Genomic DNA, 21,793 nt, shown 5'->3' with positions numbered 1-21,793 from the left:
TCCTAGCCCTAACTGGAGTTGTCAGGGATTGAATCAGGGTCAGTGACAATTTGTTAAACTTGCCCCCTCAAAGTAGCAAGACTTATCAAAGATATCAAGCTAAAAGCATGTGAACTGGAGCAAGCGATCTAAGAAGGAGCTAAGGAAAAATGCCAGGATGCATGATGCCACAAGTTTATGATTTGTAAGCCCAGTTTATTTCTCAACTTGTAAAAGGCGAGCTCATTAATTTTGACTGGTTTTAGGTAGAAACATCAGCATTCCATCCAAGTGAAATTGTAACCAACTGATGAATACATTTGTCACGCAGTCACTCCAACAAGGCAGGTGGGCTCTCATGAAAATACGGCATTGCTTTGTGACTAGAAGTGATGTTCACTACCAGATGTTCACTACCTACCCTATGACAGTCAGACCTTTACGATATTGCAGTGCGGTCCTAACCATGTCTACTTGAAAGTAAGTCCTCTTGTTTTCAATGGAGCTTACTCCCAAGTAAGTAAAGTTAGGACTACAGTCGGTTAAAAAATCTGAGCAAAAGAAATAGAACATTATCTCTATTATTTCTATTTAATAGTAACATTAACAATACTTTTTTTAAAAAATGAATTATTTCAATAGACATTAATTCTTTACCTCTTTTCCATAATTTCCAGTGTTAAATGCAGTAACTCCCTCTTACTTTTTTCCCGTCTCTTTATCATCTCTAGAATTGTTACTGCACGACTCAAATCCCGTCGCAGCTTAAGCATCTTTTCATATGATGCCTCATCATTTTTCCGATTCTGCAAAATAAATAAATAGTCACACAGACCACACAGACACCTGCATTTTTATAAACATAAACTCTTCTGGGCCATAACACAACCCATTATCCTTATTCCTCTTGCAGAGGCAAGCTCTAAATAGTGTACCTGTTCAAAGAATTCATATAAATATAAATACACTCACTTTACGAGTCTGCATCTTTTCTGTTCGCCTTCTAAATGCAACGTAAGGATCGTTTGTGCTGGAACCATCACGCTTCTCCTGTTTTACTGCTGGGATAAGAGACGGACCTCGACAGTTTTTCCTCTTTTTAATCCAGTACTCATATACTTCTCTAATCAGTTCATCATCTTCTTTCAAGAGTAGCTTGGCCTCCTGCAGGCTGACTGGCTAAAAGTAAAACGCAAGTGTGTCACTTTTGTACATTTATTTATTTTGCAACAGTTGTAACAGTTTCAAACAGTGATGTGGAGACGGCATTTCCCCACTACTTTACTTTTTATATAGAAAACATTTTCATTTCATAGAGTTGCATGCAATGTTAGCTCTACTCCAAGTAAACCCAATGAGATTAAAATTAATGAATCCATCTATTGGATTTCTCTAAGAAGAACTTTGTTGGATACAACCCATATGCTCATTAGTAACCATGAATATATGTCAAATGTAAATGCAGTATTAGGCAAATTTCTCAGATTCAACGTTTTTAGTTATGTTTAATAAATACAAGTAAAACAAATAGGGCAGGGATGGGGAAATTACCCTCCAGAAGCTGTTGGGACTCCAATGCCCAGCAGCCCCAGTCACTAAAGATAATAGTTGGGGATGCTGAGAACTGGCTTAACAACATCTGGAGGGCATCAGGTTTCCCAACCCTGCTCTAGAACACCAGAAAATTTTCTGATGCAAGCTACACATTTTCCGTTGAAAATTAACATATGCAAATGTGCTTAAGATTTTCTTTTAAATTCAAAATTTTCTAGCAAACCCACATAAATGCTTTCAAGTATCTGAAACAATGCTATACCTGCTGACCACTGCCTTTTTCCAGCCGATCTATCATTTCTTCAAATTGCAAAGGAGAAATATCAATCTTTTTCTTCAGCTTATTCACAAAGGCCTCATCTTCTGAATCCAAGTCATAATCTGGCTGCTCTGCATCCAAACTAAAAGCTGGAGGGGGAAAAGTATGTTTTATGCTTTTGTTCTCAGGTGTTCTGGGGAGAAAGAGGTAAGGCAGGGCAGACAGCTATTTGGACACTGGCCAGATTTGGATGTAATGCTCAAGCATAGTTCAGCATCACATGAACAAGCCTTGTTTCCTTCCAGGCCTACACTTCACCCTCACTTCTCCCATATCTAGGTTTAAAATAATTATGATTAGTTTCAAACACTGGCCCACTGAAGCTAATCAGTTAGTGTTAAGTCACAATTCCAGTTTGAATGAAAATGTTTCATGATATACCTGATACCATGGTCAAATCATTATTCCATTTAGCTCTTTACTGTAATCAATGACAGAGTGAATGGCTGCAACTCACAGAGGTTTCAGACAGAAGTCTTTCCCACCTCTGCCTGGAGATGCTACTAACTGATACTGGAACATATTGGAAGCAAAGCCTGTGGTTTCCCATTAAGCTATGGCCCTTCCATACTGAGCTGTGGCCATGAGAGAGGGACCTAGGTTTGCTCATGCAGTTGTTAGCCATCATATTGTTATGTCTGAACATAATGTTACAGCAGCTTTAAAAAGAGATTAGTTCAGTTTAAGTACTGGTTTTTACAGAGACCAAGTTAAAATAAATATCCTCTTTAAAAAGGTCAATTTCAATTTAGAAATATGCATACATGTTCCTGTAACATGGAATACTAACATAATTTTCTTTACAGCATCCTGACAATGTCGACTTAAAATAACTGGCTTACTTGCTTGTCAGGTTATACAAAGTTTTAATTAAAACCGTATCCTGAAATGACTATAGGCAGAAGTCTGGTAATGTGGAATTCACCCACTGAATCAATTAGGCACAAAGAGCTGATTATCTGCATCATCTTAAGTAAGATACTCTGAACTCTAGATACTTTCTCCAAGTCAGAAGCAAAAAAGGAGTTATAGTGCATTCTTGAGATTATAAAGTTATGCTGGAAGCCAAATGGAAAAGTCCCAGCTCACTGGTTGCCTGCCCCTATAGTAGCAGAAGCTAGACAACTAACGACACTTGTGTATGTGTGGTGGTGGTAAACAATCCCAGAAGACAACTTTATTAACCATAGTTGAATCACACACACTCACAGAGGTGGTCAATAGTTTGTTTCCAAGATGAAAAAGCAACACCACATTAGGGTTCCTTAGAAACACAGTGGTAGGTTTAGGCATAACAAACATGCTACTTTTCTGGAAACCACTGTAGTTGTGCTAACAGACAAAACACCCTAATTCCAGATACCTACAGTAAAGTTAAGACAAATATAACAACCATTCACCTGCCCTCAATGACCACCACCCACCCACCCACCCCACAAACCCAAATCTTTTTCCAGTGAAGCCTGGAAATTTATTATTACAGAAGGCACAGGGTGTATCAATCTACAGGAAAACAAGATTTTATATCATTGGTCTGCCCCACAAAGGATTGAAGTCACAACATTCTGTACTAGCTATGGTTGCTGAACAATCATAGGAAACTCCACTGAGCAAAGAACAGCAATTAATCCTAGTTCTCATGCTTTGGGGAAGAGATGCAGTCAGCATGAGAGATATCAATGAAAATGGATTCTCTGGCCAAAAGCACTCCCAGGGAAACAGACTTGCTCTTTCAGAGCAATTCAGTGCATCAATTACAACTATACATCTCTCTTCAAGATCACTTACCCCACCCCCAATACAGCTTTAGTTTTGCCTGGATTCAATACCAGATTATTCACCCCAATCCAAACCAAGGTAAACTTGAGACACCTGTTACAACGCCAACCACTGCACCCAAAATCAAATGGGAATGTAAAACAGAAGTGGGCATAATCAATGCTGGGAACCCTCACCCTAGCCTAGGTTTCTCAACAGTTCATTTATAAGATGCCAATTATGAAGTAGCTCCACTCCTATATGACATTTCTCATTCTCCTGCACTGTCTCCTATGACCAGACATGATAATAGTTTCTTGCAAGTACAGTGGTACCTCGGTTTTCGAATGTCTCCGCTGACAAACATTTTGGTTTTCAAATGCCATAAACCCAGAAGTAAATGCTTCAGTTTTCGAACATGCCTCGGAAGTCAAATGTGCCACATGGCTTCTGCTGAGCACAAGATCCTGAGGCCTAGTTGTTGGCTATTGAGTTTTCAGTTTTCGAATGTTTCAGAACAGATTAAGTTCAAAAACCGAGGTACCACTGTATGAAAATTGTTTACCTTTACTGCAGTCAATATTTAAATTTTCTAGTTTCTGCCAAATTATTTTAGTATGCAATATTATGTAATAAAAAGGTAAAGTATTAACACTGTTTTGAGAAAGTAAATTTCAAGGTGTCACAGCACCTTTTGTCATCTTGAAACTACCAACTCACAAAGTTACTTTTCCAGAAAACAAGAGTAAGGATGGCACTGCCCAAGAAACCCAAACAAGGGATGTAAAGATATACTCACGCTGTATGTGAATAAGCTGCTTTGGCATCTTAAATTCTCCAGGGTATATAGATTCATAATAAGCAATATTACTTTCCGCTTCCGGGACTGGTATAACCATATTATCCCTCTTCTCGCCATATACCTGCTGTGCTGAAATGGCCCGCTGGAGATGATGTTCCTAAAATTAAAAGAGAGGAAAGAGAGAAAAGTTGAAAGCCACAATGCACATTATTATTATGGGGGGGAGGTATTTTAAATGTTTTAAAACTGCCTCTTTGGAAAAAGTCCCCTCAATGTAAGAAAATATAAACATTACTTTCATCAAAAATTCTACCATTAAGATTTACAGGTTATGTGAATTTACAGTAGGTTAAGCTCACAATTACAGGATTAGTAAGTAACTAGGAACAGCACAAAGCAAGTCAAAATCTGTCACTAATAGTAGCACAAGACCACCAGCAACAACAACAACAAAAGAGTTAGCTAATAAGTTGGCCAAGTCCATTTTATTAATATTTTTTATTTTATTTATTGGTTTACTGCGCTTGTTGATATCAATAGTCTTTAAAGAGGAAGGTAAAAATTAATTTTCATCTCTCAAGTGAAACTGTCTTAACAGTTACTAAAGTAACCAAATAATCATAGCATCAACAGGGTGGGTTAGTGCAGATGTATTGATGGCTCTCTACTAAACAAAATAAGGAAACTGGTGGCCAGCCTCTCAAAACTTCTCCTCTCCAACCCTTCTCCTTCCTGGAGCGAAACTGCCCTTCTCTCACCCTTAACTATAATTAAGTAAACTATCAACCTTCATGCCCACTGAAGACAAGGTGGAGATTTGCTCTATAGAGGGAAGGGAAGACACATTCAAAAGGCTGGTTCCCATTTCCTGTAAGCTATAGTTCGAGATCTAGTGTTCAAATGTAGTTCCCAGTTCTTCAGACTATGGCTCAAAGCAGCCTTCCCCAGCCTGACTCTTTCCAATATTTTGGACTACAACTCCAATCAGTCGCAACTGGCATGGCCACACTGACTGAAGCTAATGGGAGTTGTAGTCCAAAATATATTGAGTGCACCAAGTTGGGCAAGGCTAGTGTAGAGAATCTAGAATATCCCTTTCCTGGTTTGTTATTTTTTACCACATGTCGGAATTCAGCAAACTTCACTTACACAACCCAAAAGTTGCCTCCAAACAAAATGGAGGAGGAGTTTACAATTTGAGGAGTTACAAAGCATGGTTTGGAAGCAATTCTTAGTTAACACTAGACAAACTCTGGCCAACCCACACACCACAGTAATGAAGTCTGATGATCACTGGCTTGTGGTAACATTAAGGCAGGCTTTTGGGGGGGGGGGAGAGGCACCAATGTTATGGAATGCCCTTCCTGCTGAAATACAAGAGGCTCCATCCATAGAGACATTCCACCTGCTCTTGAAGACATCTGTTAGGCACAGATACCTCTGACCTTGAACTGCCTGATCCAATTGTTTTCATCATTCTTTTAACTATTTTAATTATTATGATTTCTGACTTGTTTTACTATAAATTTTAATTATGGATGTTTTTAATGTTTTGATGTACTTGTTTTATTGTGTATTTACTTGTGAACCACTTAGAAGCCATTTTGGCATGTAAGCAGTACATAAATTAATAAATAATAACAAGGACAAATGTTATGGTCAGACAAACCAAGAAAAGTAGGAGAGAAGGATCTGTGGGAGAGGAAGCACATAAGCCTGTGGCCAGTATTATATCCATACTAGCTTCAAGTTTTTATTTCTGAACCTTTTTAACATGTTAAAACAGACAGCAAGTCCCTTTGGCAGTTTCCCTTTCCTTTTTGATGGTATAAATGTTGCTCTCATTTCTCAGGGTCTCTAATCAGACTTGCTCACACTGGTTGCAATAATTAGGTGGCTGCTCATCACTCCAATCTGGCAACCACACACACTGGGCATCAGTATTTGGAATCACATTTCTTCTCTTGTTGTATTCAAGATGAATGATCAAGAAACACACATATAAACCTCTGCAGTCAAATGCCACTACACACAACAACAATTAGAGAGCCGCGGTCAAGGTAAAAGTAAAGGGACCCCTGACCATTAGGTCCAGTCGTGACTGACTCTGGGGTTGCGGTGCTCATCTCGCTTTATTGGCCGAGGGAGCTGGCGTACAGCTTCTGAGTCATGTGGCCAGCATGACTAAGCCGCTTCTGGTGAACCAGAGCAGCACACGGAAACACCGTTTACCTTCCCGCCGGAGCGGTACCTATTTATCTACTTGTACTTTTATGTGCTTTCAAACTGCTAGGTTGGCAGGAACAGGGACCGAGCAACGGGAGCTCACCCCATCGCAGGGATTCGAACCGCCGACCTTCTGATCGGCAAGCCCTAGGCTCTGTGGTTTAACCCACAGCGCCACCCGCATCCCTTAGAGAGCCATGGTACTTACTCTTAAAGTTAAGTTTAATTAAGGCATTGTTTGACCTTGATTAGCAGCTGCCCATTTTTAATCTTAGTCAATTCAGAGAATTCATATAATTGCCTTTTATAATAATTATACCTTGGCTAAACAGAGAAAGCTACTAAGTGTAGACAGTGGTTAGCAGCTGCAGGAATGTTTGAACTACTGCTACCTTGCCAATCATGAATGTGATTAAGGCTTTGAGAATCAACTCAGCCAACTGGCACTTCTTAAGTATGATCCCCCACACACTTGGGAACATTTCTTAATCTATATTTTGTAGTGTGGTGTAGATAACCAGTATGAAATACATCCCTGATAAAGTCTGAAAGATTTAAAGAAATATGTGACCAGTGGTACCTCAGGTTAAGAACTTAATTTGTTCCAGAGGTCCGTTCTTAACCTGAAGCACCACTTTAGCTCATGGGGCCTCCTGCTGCCGCGCAATTTCTGTTCTCATCCTGGAGCAAAGTTCTTAACCCGAGGTACTATTTCTGGGTTAGTGGAGTCTGTAACCTGAAGCATCTGCAACCCGAGGTACCACTGTACTCTGAGTTGGTGACTAGGAAATAATTGGGTCCTGTTTACAAGTATTCCAAAGGGAGGATCAGGAACAAGTCATTGTTTCAGAAGACATTAATATGGTTCAAATACCACTTAAAGGCATTTTGAATTGGTGTATCCAGAAACTGGATGCTGAGACAGTTCAAATGTATTTCAGAGTTAATCTACGGCAGAGATTCTTCTGAGGTTAAAGTTTCTAAACAAAAAAAAACTATTAAACACTAACTTTTCCAATATGCCTTCAAAATTTTGGTTTGGGGAAGGCAGAGGTGGAGGAAGAATATAATTGTTAAGTCCATATATATGGAAGAAAATGGTGCTTCAGGTAGGCCTGGGCCTAAGCACTCCAAGCGCCTGCTGAAGCCTGAAATATTTAAGTCAAGAAGGAAGTCCAGAAGTTTCCTGCAAGCCTATTTTTTGAGAAGAGTATAATCTCATCCCTAAAGGGCTAAACTCAAATGCCCTGATCTTTGTTTCTATTGACTACAAGAAGCACTTCTGCAAGAAGTTACTTTGTTCACCCTCAACCAGTCCATTACTTATATCACACACTAATTCAGAATATCAGCCTTGGCTTGTGATGAGGAGGAGATAACAATTTGATGTCGTTCATAAGCTGACAATACTGAACTCCAAAGCAAAGCCCCAGGCAACTTCCCCCTTGGGTTTCAGGCAGACTGGTCAAATAGAATGAAAAAATCAATAGAAACCTGTGGAAAACCATACATTAGTGACCAAGCTGTCTAACAGGAGTTACCCTGCACCACTTCTGATACCAAACCATCACTTAACAGTGCCAGCTGGTCCGTCACAGCTAGGTGTTTCAGAAGGATATAACAGATAATCATACTGAAAGCTAGGCGATCCAGCAGAACCTTGCATTCTCCAAAGGGTCACATACCAGGACCTCACCTGTCCTCAAAAAATTCTCAAAGCTTATAGACAAAGGCTCTGAGATTACAAGCTGCTTTAATATCCTTGGGTGCACCTCATCAGGCCCAGGAATCTGAATTCATGTAGTTAGGTTTCCCTTATCACATATTTTTCTATATTGGACTGAAGCTCCCTACTCGGAGTAGGCCCACTGAAGTAAATAGATATGACCAGCTATCATTAATTTCAATAGGTCTAACTAAAAATTAAAAAGAAAACTCAATTTGTAAATATTGTAAATACTGACTGAATAAATTGAATTTTTAATACTAAATATGATCATTTAATGGCAAATCAAGCTATAGATACATTTTGCATTCTGTAAGAATCCTTAAGTATCAAAGTGGCCGTTGTTCTGTAAAGGATGCTAATGTAGAAATACATAATGGTACAAGAATATAGAAAACTTTGACAGACCCTTCCCTGTGTGAAAACTACAATTCAAAATGTTTCTTACACACCACACTTACACAAGGAGCATTTAGAAAGGGAGAGAAGGGAGGAAGAGCAAAGTCGATATTTAGTAATTCAGAAATAGGTTTCACGTATTTCCACATGCTCATAACCTGCAAGGTGGCGTAATTCTTCAATTCAAGAATTGAGAATTAAATACCAAAGGATTTCAAAACATTCAGGATTCCTGACTAGTAGAGACTTGTATTTTGGCTAGTACCCAAGTACAACAGTTTATTTAAAACAAATAATTTCACATTAAAGAAAAAGGTAAAGGGACACCTGACTATTAGGTCCAGTCGTGGACGACTCTGGGGTTGCGGCGCTCATCTCGCTTTATTGGCCGAGGGAGCCGGTGTACAGCTTCTGAGTCATGGGGCCAGCATGACTAAGCCGCTTCTGGCGAACCAGAGCAGCGCACGGAAACGCCGTTTACCTTCCCCCTGGAGCGGTACCTATTTATCTACTTGCACTTTAATGTGCTTTCGAACTGCTAGGTTGGCAGGAGCAGGGGCCGAGCAACGGGAGCTCACCCCATCGCGGGGATTCGAATCGCCAACCTTCTGATCGGCAAGCCCTTAGGCTCTGTGGCTTTAACCCACAGCACCACCTGCATTCCTCACCATTAAACTAAGAACAACCATATAGAGTAAAAATAGTACCAGTCACAATCAAGGCATCTAATCACCTTAACAGCTAAAAACAATAAGGATTGTTTGTAACGAGAACACTCAAGTGTTGTTACCCTCCCCATCACAGAATAATACCACAGGTGGTTAATACTGCACATGCTCCTAGAGCAGAGGTAGGGAACATTTTTGGCTCTATGGGCCAGGTCCTTATCAGGATCTGTCTTACAGGCCACATTTTACAGGTGAGTGGGGCCACCCACCTGCCAATCACATGGCTTTGCAAGTGAAAAGGGGGTGGATGCTTCAAACAGCACTTTTGAGAAGCCCTTTACAGAAGCTCCTTCAGTCCAATTTCAGCTACAAGAGGAGCATGGGGGCTTTTTAAGTACTTCTCAAAAGTGCTGTCTGAAACAGATCACAGAAATCTCTCCCCATCCTGCCACCCCACCCCACCCCCACATGCAGGAGAAGTGCAGGAGCTGCTTCAAACAGCACTACGGAGGTGCTTTGATCTCCTCTTATCAGGGGAAGGGCAAGGATTAAATCCTGCTGCCTTGACTGTGCAATTCTTTTCTCTACTGGGAACAGGGCACATTGCCAATGCAGGATTAGCCGCTGTCCTCCTGCCCATCAGTTAATGTTGCCAGTGATATTGGCTGGTGGGCAGGTGAGCGTGGTTTGAGGAAAATAGCCCTGTGGTCCAACTTGCCCCCCTCCCCGACAAGGCAAGGTTAGCCTGCAGGTCGAAGGTTCTCCACCCTTGTTCTAGACCAGGGTGGTTCAACTTTTACTATCAAGTGAGCCGCAAGAGTACTTTGTCATAGAGCCTGCGGGCCACACACTGCCTTGTCACATGGGGGGTGGGAAGCAAGGCCAAAATTGACCCCCCCGACCCTTGTGCTACCTTCTCAAAGCCAACTAAGCAAGGCACCAGGCTTTAGGAAGGAGGCACAAGACTCTGGCAGGGTCCTAGAGCCCTCCTACTTCCTTGCCAAAGCTGGGAAAGCAATTCGAGGAAGAGGCCGGAGGACTCTAGGAGCCCCTCAGAGCCTCCTTCCCAATGCTTAGCTGGCTCTGGGAAAGTCTTGCTTAGCTGGCTCTGGGAAAGGCAGCCCAAGGGTTCCAAATGTTGCTGAGGGCTGCCAAAAAAGGCCTTGAGGGCTGCATTGGATCACCCTGTCCTAGACCAACCAAGCAGCCAGCAAGTAATATAACTACAAGTACTGCCATTATGCCATGGAGGGTTATCTGGCACAGCCAACAATTCTACAGCAGAGCTTTACTCATATCACCAGGCCAGTGAAATAAATAATAGTAATAGTAGTAGTAGTAGTAGTAATAATTATTATTATTATTATTATTATTATACCCTGCCCAGCCACTCTGGGCGGCTTCCAACAAAGTATTAAAATACAGTGGTCTATTAAAATACACTGATCCACTACAACATTTGTGTAAACATACACCAAGATAGAATTGCTAGTGTCTCCCTTAACATGACACATGATGAACCTGGTATAAGAAACAATCCCATACTGTTTCTACCAGGAATGAAAATTTTAGATTCCCTTTTAATTCAAACACCCTCAGGAGCTTAACACTGAGTCTCTGTGGTAGCTTCTCAATTTAAAGCAGAACATATTGCAACTGAAGTATTTTCAGAAACAAAACCAAGGCTTCTCCCCCCTCCACGCAATACTGTTAAGATAGTGTGTCAGAGTATTATTATTATTTTACTTTCCAGAAGGAAAATTGGTTGGCAATGTTAATGCCTCCAATGCTTACTCCTAGGAATTATCTTGAAAGGCAGTATTTTTATAGCCAGAGGGACAAATCAGTCTATTTCTGGTCCTTGCCAATTTTACATGTGTTTACTCATAAGTCCATTCAGTTTTGTTTCTGCATTAAGTTGATAGGAGTGCGGTGGGGGAAATGTATTTAAATACAACAGGGTGCAGAACCGTTTTCTGAAGGCCACAGTTCCATCTTAGTAGCCTTCAGAGATGTCACACGTGGGGCAGTGTCAGAGGCAAAAGTGGGTAAAGCAGCAAATGTAACTTTTACCTTTGTACAGTAGGCTACTTTCTTGACACAGACCCTTTATCCAGGCAACCAAGGGGCATTAACAGAGTTCAAGGATACATTTCACCCAGGCTAAACACACAAGGTGGATGTAAAGGAGGGATAGTGAGTAGTTTGGTCTAGGGTGAATACCAAGGGGTCAGACAAAGAGGACTGGAGGGGCAGATTGGGCCCTAGGATTACAATTCCCTGTCCCTGAAGTATGGATAGTTATATATTATGTGCTTTTTTCCACAAAGTATGTATGTTATCCCAAAGTATTAATTTCTAAACAGGTTTTGTCCTAAAATGAGCATTTCTAACACTTTTTGTATTTTTTTGAGCCAAGAAACAATTGCAAAAGAAGTGTAAAATATACAGGTTAATTAGGTTCCAATCTGTGTATTAGTCTGGAAGGTACAAATGAAGACCAAACAAAACTCTCCTCCATACATATATAGCGGGGGTGGGGAACCTCTGGTCCATGGGTCAAATCTGACCCACCAGTCCTCGTCATCTGGCTCACAAGGCCATTTTCCTCCAACCACACTCACCTGTGGACAACTGCCTGTCAAAGTTAGTCCACAGGGTGCAGCAGATAAAAGATCTAGATTCTAGGCTCCTAGGCCTAAAAGGCTCTCCACTCTGCTATACAGCAGGCACGTCCAACTGGTCGATCGCGATCTACCTGTCAATCGTGGAGTGTTCCTGGTCGATCGTGAGCTTATCAATCTCCCCTCCCCCAATAAAAGAAAAAGAAAAAGATCAACAACTTTGGGTCCCCCCAAAAAAGCTTTTTAATAGTGGGTGTAGATCACTGTCGCTAGCGAGTTGGACATGCCTGCTATACAGGATCTATCCAGTTCCACAAGTAAGCATTAACCCCTGCACCCTGGAGCAAGTGGCCTTTACAACTGTACGCCTAAGGCCTACAGAAAGGCTAATGCAAACACATCCCACTAGGCCAGGGGTCAGCAACCCGCGGCTCCGGAGCCACATGTGGCTCTTTTACACCTTTGCCGCGGCTCCGGGGCGGATACTAGCGAGAGGAGGAGGCGCATTGTGTGCCCCGACACTCCCCACTGTGGCGGGCGCTGTACTGGCTGTGACGTCGCATGGGGGTGGTGCGTGCGTTAGTCACGCACCGTCCCGACATCACCTTCCCACCCGCTGTCAGATCGTGGCTCTGGAGATATATTTGTTTTAAATGTCGCAATGGTTTTGCAGCTCCCAGTTTTTTTTCTTTGGAAACGGGTCCAAGTGGCTCTTTTTGTCTTAAAGGTTGCAGACCCCTGCACTAGGCCTTTGAAAGTAGAGAAACAGACATATTTCAAGGGGCATGTTGTCAGTGAATGATGCTTACAAATTTGACCCCCAGGCATTACTAGATAATAGTGTTTCTAATTGTAGCTGTTTGTTTTAGTTAGTATAACTTAGTCTTCATTGTGCAATTTTAGATTTGTAATTGTGAGCCACCACATGAAAACACAGCAAAAATGTATTAAAGAAAAATACGAGGATTAGCTGTTGCTGAGCTCTTGGCACATACACATCTACTGCTTCCACGTATGGAAATTTTAGGTTTGGAGCTCTGTATGGTAGATCTGTCATCTGAAACAGTATCTCTTCATGACAATATAGATGCACACAGTGGAGTCCAAATGAAGCAGTGATTTTTATTTTATTTTAATAAGGTATAGTAGAGGGGGGATGTTTTAGACAGAAATAAGGCTTTGTAAGAATACAGGATGACTGGTGGCTGTGTCCATTGGTTTTAAGCTCTCACAATCACTGCTCTTGAAAATTAATTGTCAGTCTTGAATTATGGCAGTGCAGTGTTGAATTAAAAGTAGGGAAAGGTGGGGTTTAAAGAAATCCATGAGGGCAACTCTCCCCAATTTTAGCCAAGCCATGCCTTCACAGTCTTTTTAAAACAGTAGTGCAACAGCCATCACAGAAGTTAAACAGGAAGATTTCACTGTAATTCAAATATTGATTAGTACTTTGGTATTAAGGAAGATCCTGAATGCAAAACAAGAAGCCAGGTACTCAAAATAAACTGTTCCAATGACATAGCTGCCTAGAGCAATTAAAGCACAGACAGATACAGGGGCCAGCGAGAACTGGAAAAGGGCTCATGACAGAAGTTGGCAGTGTTGGTGATATATCCCGCCTTTCCTCCAAGGAACTCAAGGAGTTCTCCCCCTCCCCAATTTTATGCTCACAACAACCCTGTGAGGTAGGTTAGGCTGAGGATCAGTGGCAGGCTAAAGCTCACCCAGGGAGCTACATGGTTGAGTGTGGGTTCAAACTCTGGTCTCCCATGTCCAGCAGCCCAACCACTATACGACACTGTCCCTTTCAAGCAAATATAGCAAGGACTGAGAATCCACCTCCCTTTTTCTGCACAGCTGGAAGTGGCTCATAGCAGCATAAGACTTGATGCCAAAATACTTAGGAGTCTGTTATACAGCAAGCACTCTTTTCTGCATGGTCAAATAGAATGTTAAGGCAACACCCTTATGCCAATACATTCACAAAAGAGTCATGAGCCTATCAAGACAGAACAAGATCTCCCAACAAGTTTTCCATTAGAAAAACATATATACTTCTATTCTAAACACTGTATTACCAATGGCAACTGAGAGCACTTAATGTCTTGTGTCACTTATGCAAAATTAGCTTGAGTCATCCACCTCTGGACATTACTTGACTTCATTCATTGGCACTTTTCTACTTAAGCAGAAATATTTAACTTGGAAACCTTGAATAGTTACTGAAGTCAATTGACTCTCATTTGTTTAAACTTCTAAGGATGATAAGGAGGAGGAGAGAGATCAATGTGTTAACAGTCCCTAGAACATAACCTATTTTAAGTTGAACCCAGCCAGAATCATACTTTCATGGATCATGGATCTGTGTTAGCCAAGATAAACATTGAAATTATTCTTAGATGCAAGGGAGAAAGATGAATCAACTTCAAGTCAGAACTCAGGCAACAGTTTGAAGACAAAACAGAGCCACTTATATATAAAGTCATGCTTCTACATACTTGGAGCCCCCTGGGAATGCAGAAGTATGTCAATTTCTAAAGTAAAATTGAATTTTTTTTGGCATGCCACTGACAGTGGAGCTTAGATGAAAAAGAAAAAAGGGCTAAAGAAAACTCAGGTATGCAATGGTTGAGATACAGACTATCAGGATGTCAGTTGGGACTCAGCTACATTGGCAAAGGTAAATAGCTTTATATGCGTTGTATATGCATTATAACGGGATGCGGGTGGCACTGTGGGTTAAACCACAGAGCCTAGGACTTGCTGATCAGAAGGTCAGTGGTTCGAATCCCCGTGACAGGGTGAGCTCCTGTTGTTCAGTCCCTGCTCCTGCCAACCTAGCAGTTCAAAAGCACATCAAAGTGCAAGTAGATAAATAGGTACCGCTCCGGCGGGAAGGTAAACGGTGTTTCTGTGCGCTGCTCTGGTTCGCCAGAAGCGGCTTAGTCATGCTGGCCACATGACCCGGAAGTTGTACGCCAGCTCCCTCGGCCAGTAAAGTGAGATGAGTGCCGCAACCCCAGAGTCCTCTGCAACTGGACCTAATGGTCAGGGGTCCCTTTACCTTTATAACACTGTGACACCAGATGGCGCTGTGGAGTTCCTTTTTTTGCCAACCCAATTTCTCATACAAAGTTTAACTGAAACTCTTCTTTGATTTGTCTAGATCCAGCCTTGAAAAGAAATCCCCCACCAAATGGAATATGGAAGGCAGGATGAGAGAGGAAATCAATTTGCTCAGCACTGCACATCTTTTACCTATTGCCTGGGCAGGGAGGGGGAGGATTAGAATTGGGGAGATGCATGCTGATAGATCCTCTCTAGTCCTATAGTATGATGATTCAGTCTCTAGAGCTGATTGCTGCCCCCACTATATAGCTAGAAAACGCTCGGGTTGCAGGTGGTGGCACCCCGACCTATATGACACAGTAAGTCAGGGCTGGCAAAGGAATAGTATAGTGTTGATTATCCTTCCCCAACTCCTGAAACTCCCTCTCGCCACCTGCACTTCTCTTAGGAGTGGGGATGCAATGGAACATTGTTCTGCAGGCCCCACTTGATTCCCCATTTTAGCATCTCGTTCAATTTAGCAGTGTAGCAATTCATATATATCACTCTGGAAACAAATTGTATTATAGCTCATATTTTTAGTTCATTCAGTAAGGTGCAAGAATCCAACTGGACTGCATAATTTGAGACTTGATATAACAGTAGGACTGACACTATTTCATGCATAAGCATTTTGCAGCTAACAAAAGCATATTTTCTTGTAAGCACTTTTACTTGGATTATACAGTAGATTCTGCCCTTGAAGCAATTACGCAGCTGTTGCTGTGCACCACTTCCCTTACTCCAGAGCATTTCTAATGATTCAATGAGCACTTTGGCAGGGTAGCCAATGTGGTGACTTTCAAGTGTTATAGACTCCAACTCCCATTAGCCCCAGCCAGCATGGCCAAGGGTCAAGGTAGTCATACTGCACAAAATCTGGAGGGAACGACACTGGCTACCACTGAGTTATTGGTTACAGGCAAGTGTCCTTAGAAGTCATAATCTGATTCCATGCAGTTAGGTATACATAAGCCCATCTAAGCTTTTAAGCATGCCTAATTCTGCATAAAACCAGGCCTTTTGGTGCAAAAGTAGCAATTTCCATGCACCTGCTACAGAATATCACACAAAGTAGTTTGTCATTGTTTATGCCCCACGTCTTGGATGTCTTTGAAGCTTTTACCATCAGAGTAGCACAAACCTTCCCATAACTGGTCTGAATTAAAAGATTTATGAATGAAGGTATTATGGTCCCTTCCAACTCTACAATTCTATGACTATGTCTTGTTGTCCATTGTAACACTGCCCTCTCACCTCTGCATTAGTTTTTTCTGTTTTTGTTTAATTTGGACCAATGCACCCACAGACTCATTCACCTCCACTTCCCTCACTCATTTAATCTGCTGATTTGTCAGCAGGAGCGCAAACCTTGTGACTTCCTAATCCTCTCTTTTTCAAGTGCAATTACATAAATTCAGCACTAAGAAAGCACAAGCCTAAAATTCAAGGAGGCTGAATTACATAGACTAGTCCCAGGGCATTAAGGCTCAAAAGAGGGAGACAGGACAGAACAGGTCTTGCTGCTTTTTTGTGTCCTATTCATGCTTACTCAGGATTAAGCCCCATTTCTTAGGTTGATTTCATAGGACTGCTATCTTAGCTCTGGTACTTGTTCCATCACATATACCATACAACAGACAATGCCAACAGTTGCTATTTAAATTGATTTGGCATTTTGTTTACATTCACCACACAGTACCATTGGCTGAAGTAAATGCAATGCAGACGAATGTTGAGAGGTTAAAAAAATACTCATTTCACACGAGCTAGCTACCTTTCTACCTCTGTTTTAAAGGTACCTATACCGTGCACTTGTTATAGCTTGAGTTTCTAAGAAGAATTTCAGGAATTCCTACACACTTAAGAACTATTTCCCCAAGTGTCTTGGTATGCCTTAATTCATAAACTCATGACTCAAGAACTCTGAATTCTGTTATTAGAATATTCTTACAACTCTTCAAAATCTGCCACTTGACTGTATCATTATAAGTAACAGCATCCTTTCACATATAAACTTTATTTTGAACAAGCACATACTATTTAGAAACAGCAGGTTTCCTCCCTAGTCCTTTTTCTCTATCTAAACTTAAACCCCCGTCTTTATAGATTCTATCTACTAATATGGTTTGCAACATGCCTTACCAGAAAAGCTACTGCCCTGCATCTGCTTTACACAGGTCTTGTTTTATAAAGCAACAGAACCATCACCCCTTGCTTAAATTACTGTTAGCTCTACTAAAACAAACATTTAGAACACGTGCATTCAGAAAAATCAGGTGTCCAGATAAAGGCTGCAATCATAAGGCTCCTTACTAAGGAATAAGGACCACTGAACTTAGTGGGACTTCCTCCTAGTAAGTACGTATGCACAGGATTGCGAGGAAAGAATAATAGTGTTGTGACTCCTAACCACTGATTTATAAATCTACTAATACTAAAACCTTAGCTGTACTGTCAAGCGTCCCAAACAGACTTCAAAGCATGAATAAATTTATTCGGAGCAAGTAGGGAAGATCGTGCTTCATTCTTAACTGCTATTCTATCAATGAGATGACAGATGGTTCTCCTAGTAGTAATAATCAAATCACTTTTATCTGGAAAGGCCGTACAATCAAAATAGATCTTCACTTAGAAGACACCAACTTCTGTATTGCAGAGCTTGCTTTCTGCACCACTTTTCAATTAACAAATCATGTCACTAAACAAGCAAATGTTATACCTCAGCCTAAAGAAGAATGTGCAGGGGTAAGCTGTTTCTCTTACCCTTCGCTACCGGCTTAAGATTCTGCGCTACGCTGCCAGGACAAGCTAAGCTAAGCTAAACAGAATTCCAACTGAAATAAACTCTCTGGCGCGGTTCTAATGCTTTTACATGCAGCCTCGGCCACGCTACTAGCGAAGCCAGAGAAACACGCTTGGAGCACACATGGGCAGCCGCAACTTCCTCGCACCTTTCCCCGCCCCCGCTTTTGCTATCCCGGCTTATTGCAAACGCAGAGACGCCACCTAGCGACCGGACGGCGGCACTTCCACCTAGCCCTCTCGCGCCGCCGCCGAGGCTCGCGCTCTCTCGCACAGCTGCCTGCTGCACAAGGCCCAGCCCAGCAAAGTCGAAGCACAACAAAATGGCGGCTGGCCGCCGCGTCACGTGACCCCCTTTGTGCCTTTCGGGGGGCTGAAGGGAGCCGAGCCAGAGGCCTCGGCGCTCCAGCCCAGAGCGAAAACGAGCCTCGGCCGGGTGGGATGGGGGCTCCCGGAGGGAAGGCGACAGGGCTGTTGAGGGACTAACATCGCCCTCTTCCCTCCCCCCCCCCCGCACACCCGGGGGGAGGGAAGCGGGAGGAAGCGGGGAGAAAATGGCGGCCATTTTGTGCTTGCGGAGAGGCGATGGTGGGGGCCCGGGTGTGGGGCGATGGCGGGGCCCGGCCGGAGCAGGGATGGGAGGGGGTCTCTCACGTACCGACTCCTCTTCCTTCTCCATGCCCGTGGGCATCTGCGGCACGGCCCGGTTGATGGAGGCATACTCGGCTAGGTCGGGCAAGTCCTCGCAGCGGAAGACGGGAAGCGGCTTAGACGCGTCCAGCGCCCGGGCCCGAAACGACAGTTTGCTCATGTTAGTCGTCGGCGGCTGCGACTGCTATGGCGGCTGCTGCTCCAGCTGAGGGGGGGGAGGCAGCGAGAGCGCTCCGAGCTGAGAGCCGGACCCCGCCGAGCGCTCTCATGGAGGGACCGGGGCTCCCGCGGCGGGGCGGGGCTCGCTCCGAGGCGGGTCCCAGCGGCGCCGGCTGGCGCGGCTAGGCTAGGGCGCCGATTTCTCTCCTCCGCCGCTCCGGCTCTGCTCAATACGCCACGGCCAACATGGCGGACATTAAACCTCGACTGGCCGCCTCTTTCAGCCAACCCCAGCGCCACAGCCATTCCCACACTGCATCGCGCAAAGGCGCGGGCACGGCGCTGCTGGGGGGGGGAGAAGGGGCGCGCGGCGCGGGCACGGAGGCGAACGAGCGGGAGCGCTCGGGTTTCCCCCCCACTTTTTTTTTTACTGCTGCTCGGGGATGATGATGAAGAAGGTGGTCCCGTCTTCGTTCCCCAAAGCTGTCACTGCTCGGGAGTCTCCTTCATTGTGATGTAGCAGCAGCAGCAGCAGCAGCACAGAAGCCGACCCAGCCGCACGCAGTTCCCTCGCACCACGCCGAAGACTGGGGAGAGGGGAGGGACGGCGCCGACGCCTGGAGGAAGGCACGAGGCGGCCGGGGATGCCTCAACCCCAGCGAGGCGTTAAGGAGGCGAAGAGCTTCCCCTCGGCACCGGGCGGGCTGCTCCGCGCTGAGGGCGGCATGGCACACGGCGAGGCACGGGCTCCCGGCCAGGAGCAAAAGGGCACAACACCCAATTTCTCTGTAATTATTTCGGCTACAGGCCCGGGCAAAAAAAAAAAAAACTAACAGCAGCAGGACTCGCCTCCCCTGTATTGTCGCTAAACCATAATTTATCTACACACACTCCACCGAGTCACTTTGTTCTTTACTCTGGAAGACCGGGGCTCTGTGACATCAAAAAATTCTATAGAATTGACTGGGAATTGGGATGGATGTGCATATTATACACAGTTATTTGGAACGTTTCGTCTGAAATTTTCAACTTAAACCATTTCCCTAAATTTTTTGTTCACCACACACAATTTTTAAAGAATGCACCAGGGATGAATGAGATGCATACAACAGAACATGCACCTTGGAAAATTTTGCCACCACCTTCTGTGTTAACAATATTGAAGCCCTTGCTTTGTAATGGCTTGACTGTGATATATATTTTTTTGCTACTAACTGCATCAAATTATACAGCAGCACTTCTTAAGCTTTTTGAATTTGGCTACATTTTAAACTTATCCTTCCTTCGGCCACCCCCAATTGGCTAGCTGTCACAGGTTTTGACAAGTGAGTGCATGGGATTCTCACACAGCTGCCTAGAAGTACCTGCTGCATCCCTCACTTAACAGTAGCATATTTTAAGTAGTTATAGGCTCCACAGTTGAAAAACGTAATTTCCCAAACAGCATGCAAAGGTGCCAATGAGATTTGCTCCCATCTAGTCTTCTCTTCAACATCCTAACTTTCTATGTGAAGGAATATTTGTTATTGGGGACATCTTTAATCATAGTGCACCTAAAACAGTACCAGCCTAGTAGTTGTGAAAACCAAGGACCACCAGCCCTTTCCCCTAAATCAGCCAGCCAGGAAAGGAGGCAAGATGGGGAGAAGCTGTTATGAACAGAACACAGTCTGTGCTTCTTTGCAGCTTTCGTAATTAAAAAGCAGTTTGGATGGCTGTAATAGTAAATATTTGCAGTATCTTCCATTCCCAACTTTTCCAAAACTTTACATTTCCTTCTGAGTGTGGACATTCTGTTAGGGTTGACTGGAGAAGGGAAATCTATCTCATACTGGCCTGAGGAATTTGGTATTTATTGTAACACTAAAAACGACTTTACAACTTAAGCAATAGTCATTGTAGACCCTTAAATGCTGTGAGGGCAAAGGTCAGATACAGTAAATTAACAGAAAAGTAGGTATAAATACTAAATGTTTTAGAAGACACTAGGAAAACATGGCCAGGTGGTATAAAACACAACCACTCACTATCTATCTGTGCAAGGCTACAAATGTACTAATAGCCATGTGATTTCTTCACATGCAAGCTACCAGCTATCGTTCAAAGTGCAATAAATAAAACCCGTTCAACAGGTTGAACAGATTTGGGGGAATGCTTTAGGTGTCAACAGATGGTCACCTATCAGGACCCATTGGTTTGTTTTCAGACCTTACTTGAATACTGTCTTTTTCCACATTTGATCTGGAGCCTCCAATTACATTCTGCAGTCATTTGCACTGAAACACTTTCTGCATGGATTGCAAGACCACAGCAGACAGGAATGAATACAGTTGTACCTTGGTTTTTGAACAGCTTAGTTCTCAAATGTTTTGGCTCCTGAACGCTGCAAATCCGGAAGTGACTGTTCCAGTTTGCGAACTATTTTTGGAAGCTGAACGTCTGACAGGAATTTCAATTGGCTACAGGAGCTTCCTGCAGCCAATCAGAAGCCGTGCTTTGGTTTCTGGACGTTTTGGAAGTTGAAAGGAGTTCCAGAACGGTTTCCGTTTGACTTCCAAGGTACGACTGTACTGCAGACTTGGAGCGTTTGGAGAGCTTTAAGGAGCAGCTGCATGTACAGAATACATATTCTTGGGAGGGGAAGTTGTTCTACTATCACTCTGTGGGGGTGAATTGCGCCAAATGATGCATACAAATTTTCCACGAATAACACCAGTGATGGAAGGGGAGAGGAAATCTCTAACAGGGTTTATCTGGCACATATTTAAGTCATAAATTCAGCAAGTGCTTGATGAAAAAATAAAATGGCATTTCATATGCTTTAATAACATCACAAATATACAAAAGTCATGCCTCCCTCACTTTTTGCTAAATTACAATCTGGCACTATGGATATCTACTTGGGAGTTCAGTCAAATAATATATAAAATTTCTGTCTTAGCAAGCAACAGATTTTTGAGAAATTCGTATTATTTTGCATATTCCACAACATTTTCTCCAGTGGGAGGCTAAACT

General features: G+C 43.0%; 1 protein-coding gene across 4 annotated transcripts in view; it reads right to left on the bottom strand.

The window, feature by feature from the left end:
- EPC1 (enhancer of polycomb homolog 1) overlaps window positions 1-21,793 on the bottom strand; it is a 59,559-nt gene that overhangs the window by 25,169 nt on the left and 12,597 nt on the right. For 2 of the 4 annotated variants that reach the window (XM_053359761.1, XM_053359762.1), the window contains 4 exons: window positions 4,410-4,569; window positions 1,796-1,941; window positions 952-1,158; window positions 637-785 (listed from right to left, as the gene is read on the bottom strand). In XM_053359761.1, the coding sequence (XP_053215736.1) occupies window positions 637-785; window positions 952-1,158; window positions 1,796-1,941; window positions 4,410-4,569 (662 nt within the window). Of the gene's footprint in view, window positions 1-636; window positions 786-951; window positions 1,159-1,795; window positions 1,942-4,409; window positions 4,570-18,626; window positions 19,350-21,793 lie in introns of those variants that run through there. The other 2 variants (XM_053359764.1, XM_053359763.1) reach the window with 2 other exon arrangements.

Source organism: Podarcis raffonei, chromosome 12 (assembly GCF_027172205.1).
Source record: "Podarcis raffonei isolate rPodRaf1 chromosome 12, rPodRaf1.pri, whole genome shotgun sequence".
In the NCBI taxonomy this organism is placed as follows: domain Eukaryota; kingdom Metazoa; phylum Chordata; class Lepidosauria; order Squamata; family Lacertidae; genus Podarcis; species Podarcis raffonei.
The sequence above is the reverse complement of the archived record's forward strand: the minus strand, read 5'-3'. Positions and strand labels throughout refer to the sequence as shown.